At 52.5% G+C, this 13,145-nt stretch overlaps 1 protein-coding gene across 2 annotated transcripts in view; it reads left to right on the top strand.

The window, feature by feature from the left end:
• Window positions 1-71: 71 nt before the first annotated feature.
• Window positions 72-13,145, top strand: part of CACNA1S (calcium voltage-gated channel subunit alpha1 S) — a 78,428-nt gene continuing 65,354 nt past the window's right edge. For both annotated transcript variants that reach the window (XM_064360222.1, XM_064360221.1), the window contains exons 1-2: window positions 72-311; window positions 2,216-2,321. In XM_064360222.1, coding sequence (XP_064216292.1) covers window positions 160-311; window positions 2,216-2,321 — 258 coding nt within the window. In that variant the 5' untranslated portion in view covers window positions 72-159. The remainder of the gene's footprint in view (window positions 312-2,215; window positions 2,322-13,145) is intronic.

The following is a 13,145-nucleotide window of genomic DNA, read 5'->3' as shown; positions in this document are numbered from 1 at the left end:
CTGCCCCCATTCCTGCCCCCGCCCCCCAGCTGGCTCAGCAGGGCAGGCTCAGCCGACAGCCTCACCCAGCCCAGTCCCCAAGGCGGGGGCATTGGAGACACAGGGAAGAGAAGGCACTGGGGTGAGGGAGCAGGAGAAAGCCAGGTTACCAGGGGAGCCATGGAGCCGTCCTCACCCCAGGATGAAGGCCTGAGAAAGAAACAGCCCAAGAAGCCAGCTCCTGAGATTCTGCCAAGGCCACCCCGGGCCTTGTTCTGCCTGACCCTGCAGAATCCCCTGAGGAAGGCCTGCATCGACATCGTGGAGTGGAAGTATCCTTCAGGGACCGGGGTGTGTGTCATGGGGGAGGGATGTGTGGCGGTCACAGAGCACAAACTTTCTACAGGAGGGCCAGGGAGACCCGGAACTTAGATATGGGGTGAACCCACAGAATGGAGTGAGGAGCCTGGGAAGGAGCCCTCAGCTTAGCAGGAGAGGAGGAGGAGGAGGAGAAGGAGAAGGAGAAGGAGGAAGAGGAGGAGGCGGAGGAGGAGGAAGAGGAGGAGGAGGAGGAAGAGGAGGAGGAGGAGGACTTGGTGGGAGGACTTGCTGGGGCTTCCTGGGCCTTAGTGGGCCTCCCAAGTCCTGTGTGACAACCAGAGATGCCTACTGACCACCTATGGGTGGGGCCTGTTTCATGGGGACTGTTCCCAGGTGTGCCCAAATCCACATTACCATGAGGTGCCACTAGGTTTTTGAAGCACCAGCCTCATTTTGGAATAGGATAGGGACCCAAAAAAGTCACGATGACCTCTTTGAGATAACTCTCCCTTGATTGGGTTGGGTGGGAGGTGACAGTGGAGAGGTGAGTTGAGGGAAGGCTCCCTCTGGGGGCGCGTCCCAGCTAAGGACAGAGCCAAGTGGGGAAGGGTCTGCAAGATGCCTGCCCTGAGTGGCTCCAAGATGCAGGCCAAGCAAGCCTGGCTGTTCTAGCTCACAGGCCACCCTGGGGACAGGGACTTCGAATCCCATGCTGTGTTTTCCTCTGCTCGGGGAGGAAGAATGATGAAAATATCTGGGTTATTTGGGGAAAGGAGGAAGGAGTGGCCGCAAGAGGGAGAGGCCTGTGTTGAGTGGGTTCTGAGAGCGAGGGTCGGGCATATCTGAAATATTTCTGAGGAGTTCTGGAAGGCTGGGCACCCACCAGCTATTCCCTAGAAGGAAAGAGAATGAGGGATAACTGGAAGGACAAGGGAAACGTGGGGCAAGTGGAGATAGTTCGGGGTCAGGGTCAGCCCCGCTCCCCTCACCTGCTCTCAGCCAGGTCGGTGGATTGCCCTCATCAAACCCTCCTGGGCCCTCCTTCCCTGCCTCTCTTCTGCAATCGGGTTGACCCTATGGGTTCTCCCTCTCCTCCACCCTCTGCTCCTCTGAGCCTTCCCCTCTCATAGCCCCCTGTGGCCCTCCTCTTTTCTCAAACATTGGAGGTTACTGGGAAGAGAATGGGGTTTTTCCGTCAAGCTTATCTACATAATATGCCTCCCCATTCGCCCCCTGGCAACCCCTTTGCTTCCTCCCTTGCTTCATCTAGTTCTTTTCACACTTGCCATCTAATGGGTCAGAAAGGTAAGAAAGCCATGGGCCTGGGGTGCCCTCTGGAAATGGCTGTGGCAGGGTAGGTGTGTCTGGGAGGGGTGAGGTGTGACGGGTGTGATCACGTGCACCCCAGCAGGGGCACGTGACTCCGGAAATTCAGCTTTCATCTCCCCATCCCTTGTTCCCAGTCCTGCTCGGTGAGTTCTCAACCTTACCCTACATCAACCCTTACCCTCCCGTGCCATTTCTCTGGGTGAGCCCCTGCAGATTGGCCAGAATCTGAGGAAGTCATAGCTCCTTGGGAGCAGAAGGGCTTGGGCAGGCACTGGGAGAGGAGCAGTGTGAAGACCCCCTAGGCCTTCAAGCTGAGGAGCCCTCAGCCAGGTCCCACACCTTTGCCATTCCAAGGTATCTACGTGGAAGTGACTTGTTCCTGAGGAGAGGGAGCCAGATGTCCAAGCAGGAACCTGGTCCTCACTGTACCCTGCCAGGGGCTGAGGGAAGGAACAGAGTGGGCAAGTGTCCAAGAAAGAGCCTGTCTACCAGCCTGGCGTCAGTCACAGTCCAGACGGACCCTCAGCTCCCTCTTCCCCTTAAGTCCCATGCCTCACTCAAGGGCTCTCCTTAACCCTGGCTCCAGGCCCTTCGAGACGATCATCTTGCTCACCATCTTTGCCAACTGTGTGGCCCTGGCCGTGTACCTGCCCATGCCTGAAGATGACAACAACTCTCTGAACCTCGGCCTGGTAAGATTGGCACTTCCATCCCCCTTCCTGTAGGCCTGCAGCCCCAGGCTTGGGGAGGCCTCCTTGGTGGACTCTGTTCTGGGGGATGGTACAGTGGTTGACCTCGCTGAGGAAGCAGGCCCCGAGTCCACAGCCACCCGCAGGGCTGGCTGAGTGGCTCAACAGGCTTCAAGGGTCAATCTACTTATTCCTGATTCTGCGATATTGTCAGCCAGCACTGAGCACGCACTAACTGGTCCCAGCCACTGTGCTAACACCTTATGAGAGTAAACTCATTTAATCCTCACAACCGCCTCATAAAGTGGCTCCATTTGACAGATGTGGAAACTGAGGCTTTGCAAGGTCAGCTAGTGAGCCACAGAGGTTGAATGCTAATTTCCCTCGTCCAGATGTAGTTCAGAAGAAACTTGCATCCATTGAATTTGCCTTCATGGGAGAGTTTTATCCAGGAATCTGAAGCAAAACATCTTTTAGAGTTTTATAACATTATTTTGTCTTTACTCCTTCATCAGCAACACATGCCTGGAACCATAAAATGCCAGGGCTGGAAGAAACATTAAAAATTAGGCTGTCCTACCTCCTTCCCACCTCATTCTGTTTTATGGATGAGAAAACTGAGACCCAGAGAGGTTCAGGGACTTACTTACCCAACAGACAATTGATAATAATAACGGTTAGTGTTTAGTAAGTGCTTATTAAATGCTGGGATTTGTGATAAATATTTTACATTATTGTATTATTTAATCCCCACAACTACTCCTGTGGGGTAAGTAACACTATCAGACCCATTTAAAAGACAAGGAGACTGATGTTGAGAAAGTTTAGGTACGTTGCCCAGGGCCACCCCACATCTAAGTCTCGTGGTAGGGCCTCCAGTGTGGTCTCTCTGACTTTAGAACCTGCTTTTTTTTTTTTTTTTAAAGGGTCTCACTCTGTTGCCCAGGCTGGAGTGCCATGGTGTGATCTCAGCTCACTGCAACCTCTGTCTCCCAGGTTCAAGGGATTCTCCTGCCTCAGCCTCCCAAGTAGCTGGGATTAGAGGTGACCACCACCAAGCCCAGCTAATTTTCGTATTTTTAGTAGAGATGGGATTTCGCCATGTTGGCCAGGCTAGTCTCGAACTCCTGGCTTCAGGTGATCTGCCTGCCTCAGCCTCCCCAAGTGCTGCGATTACAGGTGTGAGCCACCGCACCTGTTGAGAACCTGCTATTGTACAGGCTGTGTTGCCAAGGTGGTGGGTGACAGCAGAAAGACTTCTAGGGGAAGCCCTCTTAGAAACAATGGCCTCAGCCCCCCTAGGGGACAGGACAATGGAACCACATTTTCAACAGGGCTTTTTCCTGCACTGAAACTGCAGGGGCCTTGAAGGAGGAAGCATTTTAGCATGTGTCCAGGGCCTGACACATCTCCGTATTTTCTTTATGCTGGTTTCCATGGGAATCTATCTTGAGTTGATGGGAAGCTGGGATTCTAATGCATGCTTGCCGTGAGGGGAAATCACTCTGAGCTCCCAAGTGTGGAAGGAGAGTGGGATTAAATGTTGGCAGGATCAGTGCCACCTTTGCCAGCAAGGAAGAGATTTCTTTTTTCTTTTTTTTTTTTTTTTTTTTGAGACAGTCTTGCACTGTCGCCCAGGCTGGAGTACAATAGCGTGATCTTGGCTCACTGCACCCTCCTCCTCCCGGGTTCAAGCAATTTTCCTGCCTTAGCCTCCCAAGTAGCTGGGATTACAGGCACCCCATCATGCTCAGCTAATTTTTTGTAGTTGTATGAGAGAGGGGGTTTGACTATGTTGGCCAGGCTGGTCTGGAACTCCTGACCTCATAATCCACCTGCCTTGGCCTCCCAAAGTGCTGGGATTATAGGTGTGAGCCACTGCGCCCAGCCAGAAGGCATTTCTTAGAGTCTGGGCATTCTACACCATGGACTTGGTTCTCTATGTCCCTGAATGCAGGGAGAGCTCTGGGTCTACCCCACCCTTCAAGATTTCATATTTTTGGGCCTCAGTTCTTACGACATTGACTACTTTTGCAACAAACCCTGCCCCACCTTGGAGGATATTAAATTACACCATTGCTGGATGCAGTGACTCACACTTGTAATCCCAGCAATTTGGGAGGCTGAGATGTGAAGATCGCTTGAGCCCAGGAGTTGGAGATCAGCTTGGGCAAGGTAGAGAGACTCCTGTCTAAATTACCAGGGCCTGGTGGCACATACCTGTAGTCCCATCTACTTGGGAGGCTGGAGTGGGAGGATTGCTTGAGCCTGGGAGGTCGAGGCTGCAGTGAGCTGAGATCATGCCACTGCACTCCAGCCTGAGCAACAAAGTGAGACTCTGTCTCCAAAAAAAAAAATTACATCTTAGTGGTGTGTCATCTTCCATCTTGAAACAAAATGGCTGCCTTAACTGGTTCATGTGGTCCCGTGTGTGTTTTTCTTTAGTTTGTGGGCTGGAGTTGCAAAACCTTGGGTCAGACCTAGAGTTCATAGAGACAGGATTATGAGTTCCCTGGAAGAGGGAAGCCTAATCAGAAATGTTTCCAAAGCAGCAAATGTCACCTGGCATGTCAGAGCTCTATGGGAAATGAATGTTCAGTGATGCCTCCTAATCCGACCCCTTCATTGTGAAGTCCATAGGAAGTTGGTGACACCCAAGCTCACGCAGCCAGCTTCGAGCTCAGGCCTCCTCACTGTTCATGTCCACAAAACCCAGCAAGAGGGAGATAAGAGGAGCCAGAGGAGGAAGGGGCAGGAGGTACTGTCTCTGTCTTACCCTATTGGCTGCTTTGTTCGTGTCGGAGAAGGGTTAGGGTCTTCCAGTCATCCAGAATAACCCATAGCTTTCAAGAAGGGAGGCCTAAGGATTAATTATTCATGAACTTTCTCATTCATTTAACGAATGTTTCTTTAGTGCTTATCATATCCCTGACATATACTGGGGATACCACTGTGAACCAGGTAGACAGAGTTCCCATCTTCACAGAGCTTAATTACATGGATTAAACAAGGAAATATAATAAAACCAATTAAACAAGTAGTTAAAATGCAATGGGAAAAGTTCGAGGTTTGGGAACACTATGGTAACATATTGGCAGAGAACCTAAGGCTTCCCGGGGATGGGATGTTTAACCTGAGACCTAAAGGTTGAGGACAGGGACAGCTCACGCATGTGCCACCTATGCAGTCCCAGAGGACCCGTACTCGGAAGGGCCCCACATTTGGGTTTGAATGCTCTGTGGTCAAAGTATTAAAATTTTAATTAAATTTATCTTTGAATTTATGATTTGTAAGTGAAGTCCATTGGGAAAATGGCACATGCACCTCAAGCTTAGAGCCTTGGCTTACAAGAGGTCCTGCCTTCTGCCATCTCCTGCCTCTGAGGAGGGGCTCTCAGCTTGATGTTTTGACCTCTGGCGTTCTGGGCCACTTGGCAGAGGCCCGAGTGGGAGGATGGGAAGGGCTGTGTCTCAGGAAAGGACAGTGTCTCAGAGAAGGACATGTCTCTGGTTGTCTCTATCCTGGGCTGACAGTGCTACAGTAAATGACCCTATGAGGTTGAGCCTCTAAGGCCCATCCCCGTTCTGGGTACTTAGTGTCTCCCAGGAAGCAGAGATTTTACATGTCCACTGTGGGCTGAGGCGGTGGGTCTGAGTGAAGGGGAGATGCCTGGCTCCACACCTCCGCTTCTGGCCAGGGCACAGGATGTCGGGCGGTGGGATGGTGAGGGTGGAGGGGGGAGATTGGGAGGAGGTGCCCGTGACAGTCTGCGTTTGCCCCGCACAGCACCGGACAGCAATCAAAAGACACCCAGGTAGGCAGAGAAAGGGGCTGAAAGGGGCTGAAATAAGGGCAAACTTTATATTTAGTGCCTTCATCAGAGACGGAGAGGTCAGGTGGGGATTTAGAGAAGTCTCTCAGGCCCCATATGGGGCATGGATTGGGGCGATGTGGGGTGGGATGGGAAGTAGGGGACAGGACAGAGAGCCCAGGGAAGTCATCCAAGCAGGAAATGGGAAGGCTGGGCCGATGTAAAGATGGCGATGGTAAAGATGGCTGCCAGGTGGCCGTGAGACCTGCCAGGTGGAATTCATGGTGAGGACTGGATGTGGGGATGGAAGTGTGGGGGCCGGGCGAGGGTGACACGGGTGTCAGAAGGGGACAGAGCAGATGGCAGTGCCACTTACCAAGACTGCAGGTGGGGGTGGGGAGGAGGAACGTGGCGAGTTCGGCTTTAGACGTGTGGAGATACAGGTGCCTGTGTCCTCTGATGGGCAATTGGATTTGCAGGTCTGAGCATTTTATGACAGAGGTTCCTCACTTTGGCACATTCCAGACTGGCTGGGGCGGGGCTGGGGCGGGGATGGTTACAGACAAGAAAGGCTTCCCGAAAAGGGTCGGGAAATGGCTGCTGTCTGTGGGAATGGGCTTCCCTGGGAGTGTCTCTCATGTCCCTTCTGCCTGCATTGGCTGAGGGTAATAGACATGGACGAGTTTCCTGGGGCTGGGGCATCCTCTGACTCTGCCTGCTCTGTGTCAGTGGGAAAGCCCAGGATCCTCCCTGAATGGAAAAGGAAACTGAGGCCCAGAGTGAGCAAGGAGTCCTGGGAATATGCAGCAGGCCAGAGCGTGGCCAGAGGAGGACCCAGGATGCTGACGTCCTGGCCACTTATGGGATGTCACAGTGGCTGAGGAAATGGGCTCTGAAATCAGCCCACTGTGGCATGGTGGTTATAAGAATGGGTTCAGAAGCTAGAACCTGCTTTTGAGACCAGGCCCAGTCACGTACTAGCTGTGTGATCTTAGGCAAGTGATGTGACCTTTCTGCTCCCTCAGTCTCCTCCTTTATAAAATAGGGATGATATTGTATACTTGAGAGAAGTCGCTGGATGAGTGACGACCTTCTAAGTTGTAGTGCTTTATCTATCAACGGAAGGCACTTTGATCATGCAGGCCCCACAGCGCCTCCGAGCGGGCTCACCAGCCAAAATGCCTGTAGCCATAGAGACCCCAGGTTGTTCTAGATTCAAAGGGTCTAACCCCCAACAGTTACGCCAAAGGATCGTTTCAGGTAAAGAATTCCTCTGCACCCCGCCCATCACCTGTCCCTGGTTTCTCTTTACCTCTGTGTCTTCTCTCCTTGAAGCGTCTAACTTTCCTGGGTGGCTTTCTTGGTCTCCCCTCCCCAGTCCTCCAGCAAATCAGCAGCAGCAGCAACGACATTCAACATTTGTCGATGACTTGCCTGTTGTCAGGCGCTGCTCCAGTGCCTTGTATGTGTTATCACACTGAATGCCCACGAGGCAGGTGCTGCTCCAGTGCTTTGCATGTGTTATCACACTGAATGCCCACGAGGCAGGTGCTGCTCCAGTGCTTTGCATGTGTTATCACACTGAATGCCCACGAGGCAGGTGCTGCTCCAGTGCTTTGTATGTGTTATCACACTGAATGCCCACGAGGCGGGCGCTGCTCCAGTGCTTTGTATGTGTTATCACACTGAATGCCCACGAGGCAGGTGCTGCTCCAGTGCTTTGTATGTGTTATCACACTGAATGCCCACGAGGCAGGTGCTGCTCCAGTGCTTTGTATGTGTTATCACACTGAATGCCCACGAGGCGGGCGCTGCTCCAGTGCTTTGCATGTGTTATCACACTGAATGCCCACGAGGCGGGCACTGCTCCAGTGCTTTGTATGTGTTATCACACTGAATGCCCACGAGGCAGGTGCTGCTCCAGTGCTTTGTATGTGTTATCACACTGAATGCCCACGAGGCGGGCGCTGCTCCAGTGCTTTGTATGTGTTATCACACTGAATGCGCACGAGGCGGGCACTGCTCCAGTGCTTTGCATGTGTTATCACACTGAATACCCACGAGGCGGGCGCTGCTCCAGTGCTTTGTATGTGTTATCACACTGAATGCCCACGAGGCGGGCACTGCTCCAGTGCTTTGCATGTGTTATCACACTGAATGCCCACGAGGCGGGCGCTGCTCCAGTGCTTTGTATGTGTTATCACACTGAATGCCCATGAGGCGGGTGCTGCTCCAGTGCTTTGTATGTGTTATCACACTGAATGCCCACGAAGCGGGCACTGTGCCAGTGCTTTGTATGTGTTATTACACTGAATGCCCACGAAGCGGGCACTGTGCCAGTGCTTTGTATGTGTTATCACACTGAATGCCCACGAGGCAGGTGCTGCTCCAGTGCTTTGTATGTGTTATCACACTGAATGCCCACGAGGCGGGCGCTGCTCCAGTGCTTTGTATGTGTTATCACACTGAATGCCCACGAAGCGGGCACTGTGCCAGTGCTTTGTATGTGTTATTACACTGAATGCCCACGAAGCGGGCACTGTGCCAGTGCTTTGTATGTGTTATCACACTGAATGCCCACGAGGCAGGTGCTGCTCCAGTGCTTTGTATGTGTTATCACACTGAATGCCCACGAGGCGGGCGCTGCTCCAGTGCTTTGTATGTGTTATCACACTGAATGCGCACGAGGCGGGCACTGCTCCAGTGCTTTGTATGTGTTATCACACTGAATGCCCATGAAGCGGGCACTGTGCCAGTGCTTTGTATGTGTTATTACACTGAATGCCCACGAAGCGGGCACTGTGCCAGTGCTTTGTATGTGTTATCACACTGAATGCCCACGAGGCAGGTGCTGCTCCAGTGCTTTGCATGTGTTATCACACTGAATGCCCACGAGGCGGGCGCTGCTCCAGTGCTTTGTATGTGTTATCACACTGAATGCCCACGAGGCGGGCACTGCTCCAGTGCTTTGCATGTGTTATCACACTGAATGCCCACGAGGCGGGCGCTGCTCCAGTGCTTTGTATGTGTTATCACACTGAATGCCCATGAGGCGGGTGCTGCTCCAGTGCTTTGTATGTGTTATCACACTGAATGCCCACGAAGCGGGCACTGTGCCAGTGCTTTGTATGTGTTATTACACTGAATGCCCACGAAGCGGGCACTGTGCCAGTGCTTTGTATGTGTTATCACACTGAATGCCCACGAGGCAGGTGCTGCTCCAGTGCTTTGTATGTGTTATCACACTGAATGCCCACGAGGCGGGCGCTGCTCCAGTGCTTTGTATGTGTTATCACACTGAATGCCCACGAAGCGGGCACTGTGCCAGTGCTTTGTATGTGTTATTACACTGAATGCCCACGAAGCGGGCACTGTGCCAGTGCTTTGTATGTGTTATCACACTGAATGCCCACGAGGCAGGTGCTGCTCCAGTGCTTTGTATGTGTTATCACACTGAATGCCCACAAAGCGGGCACTGTGCCAGTGCTTTGTATGTGTTATTACACTGAATGCCCACGAAGCGGGCACTGTGCCAGTGCTTTGTATGTGTTATCACACTGAATGCCCACGAGGCGGGCGCTGCTCCAGTGCTTTGTATGTGTTATCACACTGAATGCCCACGAGGCGGGCGCTGCTCCAGTGCTTTGTATGTGTTATCACACTTAATGCCCACGAGACAGGCACTTTCATTTTTCTCATTTGTACAGAGCAGAGAGGTTAGATCACGGCACATGCCCACGTGGCTCCGTGAGCAGGCCTACGTCCTCTGTTCAGCAGGGTCACCATTCCAGCCTAGGCCGGGCGGAGGGGACCAACGTGGAAAAGCAGAAACAATAATCAGACTGACTAATGATTGGGCAGAGATGAGAAACTGATTGCTTTTGCTACATTATCTCATTTCACCCTCAAACCAATCCTACGTCAAAGTATGATGTTCAAAAGGTGAAAACACAACTGTGAGTAAAATACAGAAAAAAACACATATCAAAGATTAGTTCAGCTCAAAAGAGAACAAGCAGGCATCTGAAGCTGGGTTAAAGGGAATTAGAGGAGCAGAAGTTATGAATCTGGAGAAGGAATGATGGGACGGGGCCGGGCGAGGTGGCTCATGCCTGTAATCTCAGTACTTTGGGAGGCCGAGGCGGGCGGATCACAAGGTCAGGAGATCGAGACCATCCTGGCTAACACGGTGAAACCGAGTCTCTACTAAAGTACAAAAAAATTAGCAGGGCTTGGTGGTGTGAGACTGTAGTCCCAGCTACCTGGGAGGCCGAGGCAGGAGAATCACTTGAATCCGGGAGGCGGAGGTTGCAGTGAGCCAAGATCATGTCACTGCACTCCAGCCTGGTGACAGAGCAAAATTCCATCTGGAAAAAAAAAAAAAAAAAAAAAAAGAATGATGGGATAGGATTGCTAGGTTAGATACCAAGCTGGTTAATGTCCTACAGGGCAATGAAACCTTAACCATTAGAGTGCTCTTCCTATCAGGCAGAATTCATTTGCATCTCTAGGGGATAGAATAGTGAGAGTTAAACAAAGCTACATTGTCTCCTAGGTCAGTGATTTTCAAGGGATTGGGGAGGGGAAGTAGTTCTGCCCCAGAGGACATTTGTCAATAACTGGAATTGTGAGGGGGAGGGGCGGGGGCGGAGATGTGTGCTCCTAGCATCTAGTGGGGTAGAGGCAGGAGCCCTGCAACGCACAGGACAGGCCCCTCCCACTAACCAAGAAGTATCCAGAACAAAATATCATTAGGGCTGAGGTTAAGAACCCCTGCTCCGGACAATTAGATAATCCTTGGCCAGGCCTGTTATAAAATGCTCCAATGTGAGATTACAAAGCTATGGAGCCCTCTCTTTGCTTTATTTCCAAGTTCTGGATAATTTAGATTTTTAAGTAGATGGTGCCTGCTGGCCTTGAGGGCAGGGCAGGGCAGGGCAGGACGGCTCGGCAAGATGGCTGCCCGTTTGGCCCCTCCTGGGCTGCAGGGTGCTGCCCACCCCTCAGGCATCAGCCGGCTCCACCAGGCAGACACATTCCTGGGGTTCAAGTTGCTGCAATGTCCTCCAGGAGGCTGGAGCCTAAGCCTCTGGCAGCCAGGGGATTTGTCTTTTTATAGGGTCTGGAATGTGCTCGCCAACTTTAGCGGCCAGCAGCCCACACTCCCATCTGGGGAGGCTGGGGCCTCAGAAGCACCGCAGCTCTGGCCTCAGCCCTCAGAGATCCCGGACCTGCAGAGCACAGTGTGGTTTGAGCCTGGACCACCGTACAGAGAAGTGACAGTGCTCAAAAAGGCTCTGTGGAAATGAATGAAAGCCTGGATTTTAGACCCCCTTGGGAGCCCCGCTGCAAGGACTCAGCTCCCCTTTCAGGGCACTTAGCTTCTCCCCGCATCCCAATCCATGCCCCTTCACACCAGGGCCAGGGGCTGCAGACGCTGTAATAGCTGAACAACAGAAGCCTTGGAGGAAAGCCTGACGCTTTGCCCAAGCTCTGCTATCTCCCCAGGGAGTCTCGGGAAAGGACGGGCTCTCAAGTCAAACCAACCTGCTGCAATCTGGACTGTGGATGGCAGCTTCCTGAACTCAAAACCTCCATTACTTCAACCTCATCTGTGAACAGAGGTCAATTTATTCTCTCTTCCTTCCTTCCTTCCTGTCTTCTTTCCTTCCTTCCTTCCTTCTTTCTTTTGACCAAGTTTCACTCTGTCGCCCAGGCTGGAGTGTAGTGGTGCGACCTCGGCTCACTGTAACCTCCACCTCACAGGTTCAAGCAATTCTCCTGTCTCAGCCTCCCGAGTAGCTGGGACTGTGGGCACACACCACCACACCTGGCTAATTGTTTTTGTATTTTTAGTAGAGACGAGGTTTCACCACGTTGTTCAGGCTGGTCCACAATATCTTTCTTTTCGGGACTGTTACATCCTTGAGTGCAGCAACCTCGTGTCAGAGCTGGACGCAGAAGTTGCTCAGTAAATGTTCCTTCCTTTCCTTCTCTGCCCTCCCAGCACTAACAGCTCACAGCTGAAGTCACCCTGAACACAAGCTTCAGGGGTTAAAGATGGACCTGGCCTGAGGGCAGGATCTGACAAACGTATCCAGAGGTCCCAGGCATGCTGTTTCTCTCCCTCCCCTGGCTGGCATGGTGGCTGAGACCACGGAGTCTGGAATCAAACTGTCTGTCTATATCATGGCTTTGCCTCTTGGTAGCTATGTGATCCTGGATGAATTAATCCCTCTGTGCTTTGGTTTTCTTGTCTGTAAAATGGGGATAAGAGTACTTACCTTAGACAGCTGTCGTCAGAAGCTGGGAGAATGATGAAGGACTGCCCCGCACAGACCGGGATGCGTGTTGGGTGTGACTGTAGCTGCGTGTCCACTCTCAGCAGGAGCCGGGCAACATGGAGGTTTGTGGTCCTGTTGCTGACTGAAGGAAATGTGTCGGGCCCTCCTTTCAAACTGGTTCCTCTGTTGGGCCCAAGGGTTGGGAGTAGGAGACCGTATCCCAGGCCGACGAGGGCTTGCCCCTTTCCTTGGGCACCTCGTTGCTTTCACCCCATACCCTTCCCTGCTTTTGCCCTCGAAGTGGTTGTATGTGGGAAGCCCGTCTCAGTTCCTGTGACCTATTTGCCTTGAACCAAGGAGGAGCATCTGGCCTCTGCTGTGACACTGGGATCCGAGGCCTTTCCCTGTCCACTCTGGAGCCTGCCCTACACTGCACCAAGCACTTGACTCCCAGACCCCCTCCTCCTTCCCTTCACTTCCCCTTTCTTGCCTTCAGGTCACATAGCGCTGTGCTGTATCCAGCACCACAGAAACCTCAGTGTTCATCCTCTGCTGGGCTCAGAGGCACAAGGAAGCCTTGGGGTGTGGGGAAAGACTGTTCTCATCTGGAGATTACTCCCAGGCCAGGGGGCTGCTGCGTGCTTCACATACACCCTTGAAAGAGGAAGCCCCTTTGGGGCAGAGAGGTGAGGACTTCATTTCAACTTAGGCTGGTGGAGGAGCGGGGATTCT

Source organism: Aotus nancymaae, unplaced genomic scaffold (genome assembly GCF_030222135.1).
Source record: "Aotus nancymaae isolate 86718 unplaced genomic scaffold, 86718_ANA_hifiasm-v0.15.2.pri h1tg000039l, whole genome shotgun sequence".
Lineage (NCBI taxonomy): Eukaryota > Metazoa > Chordata > Mammalia > Primates > Aotidae > Aotus > Aotus nancymaae.
This window is presented reverse-complemented; position numbering and strand designations above follow the sequence as displayed.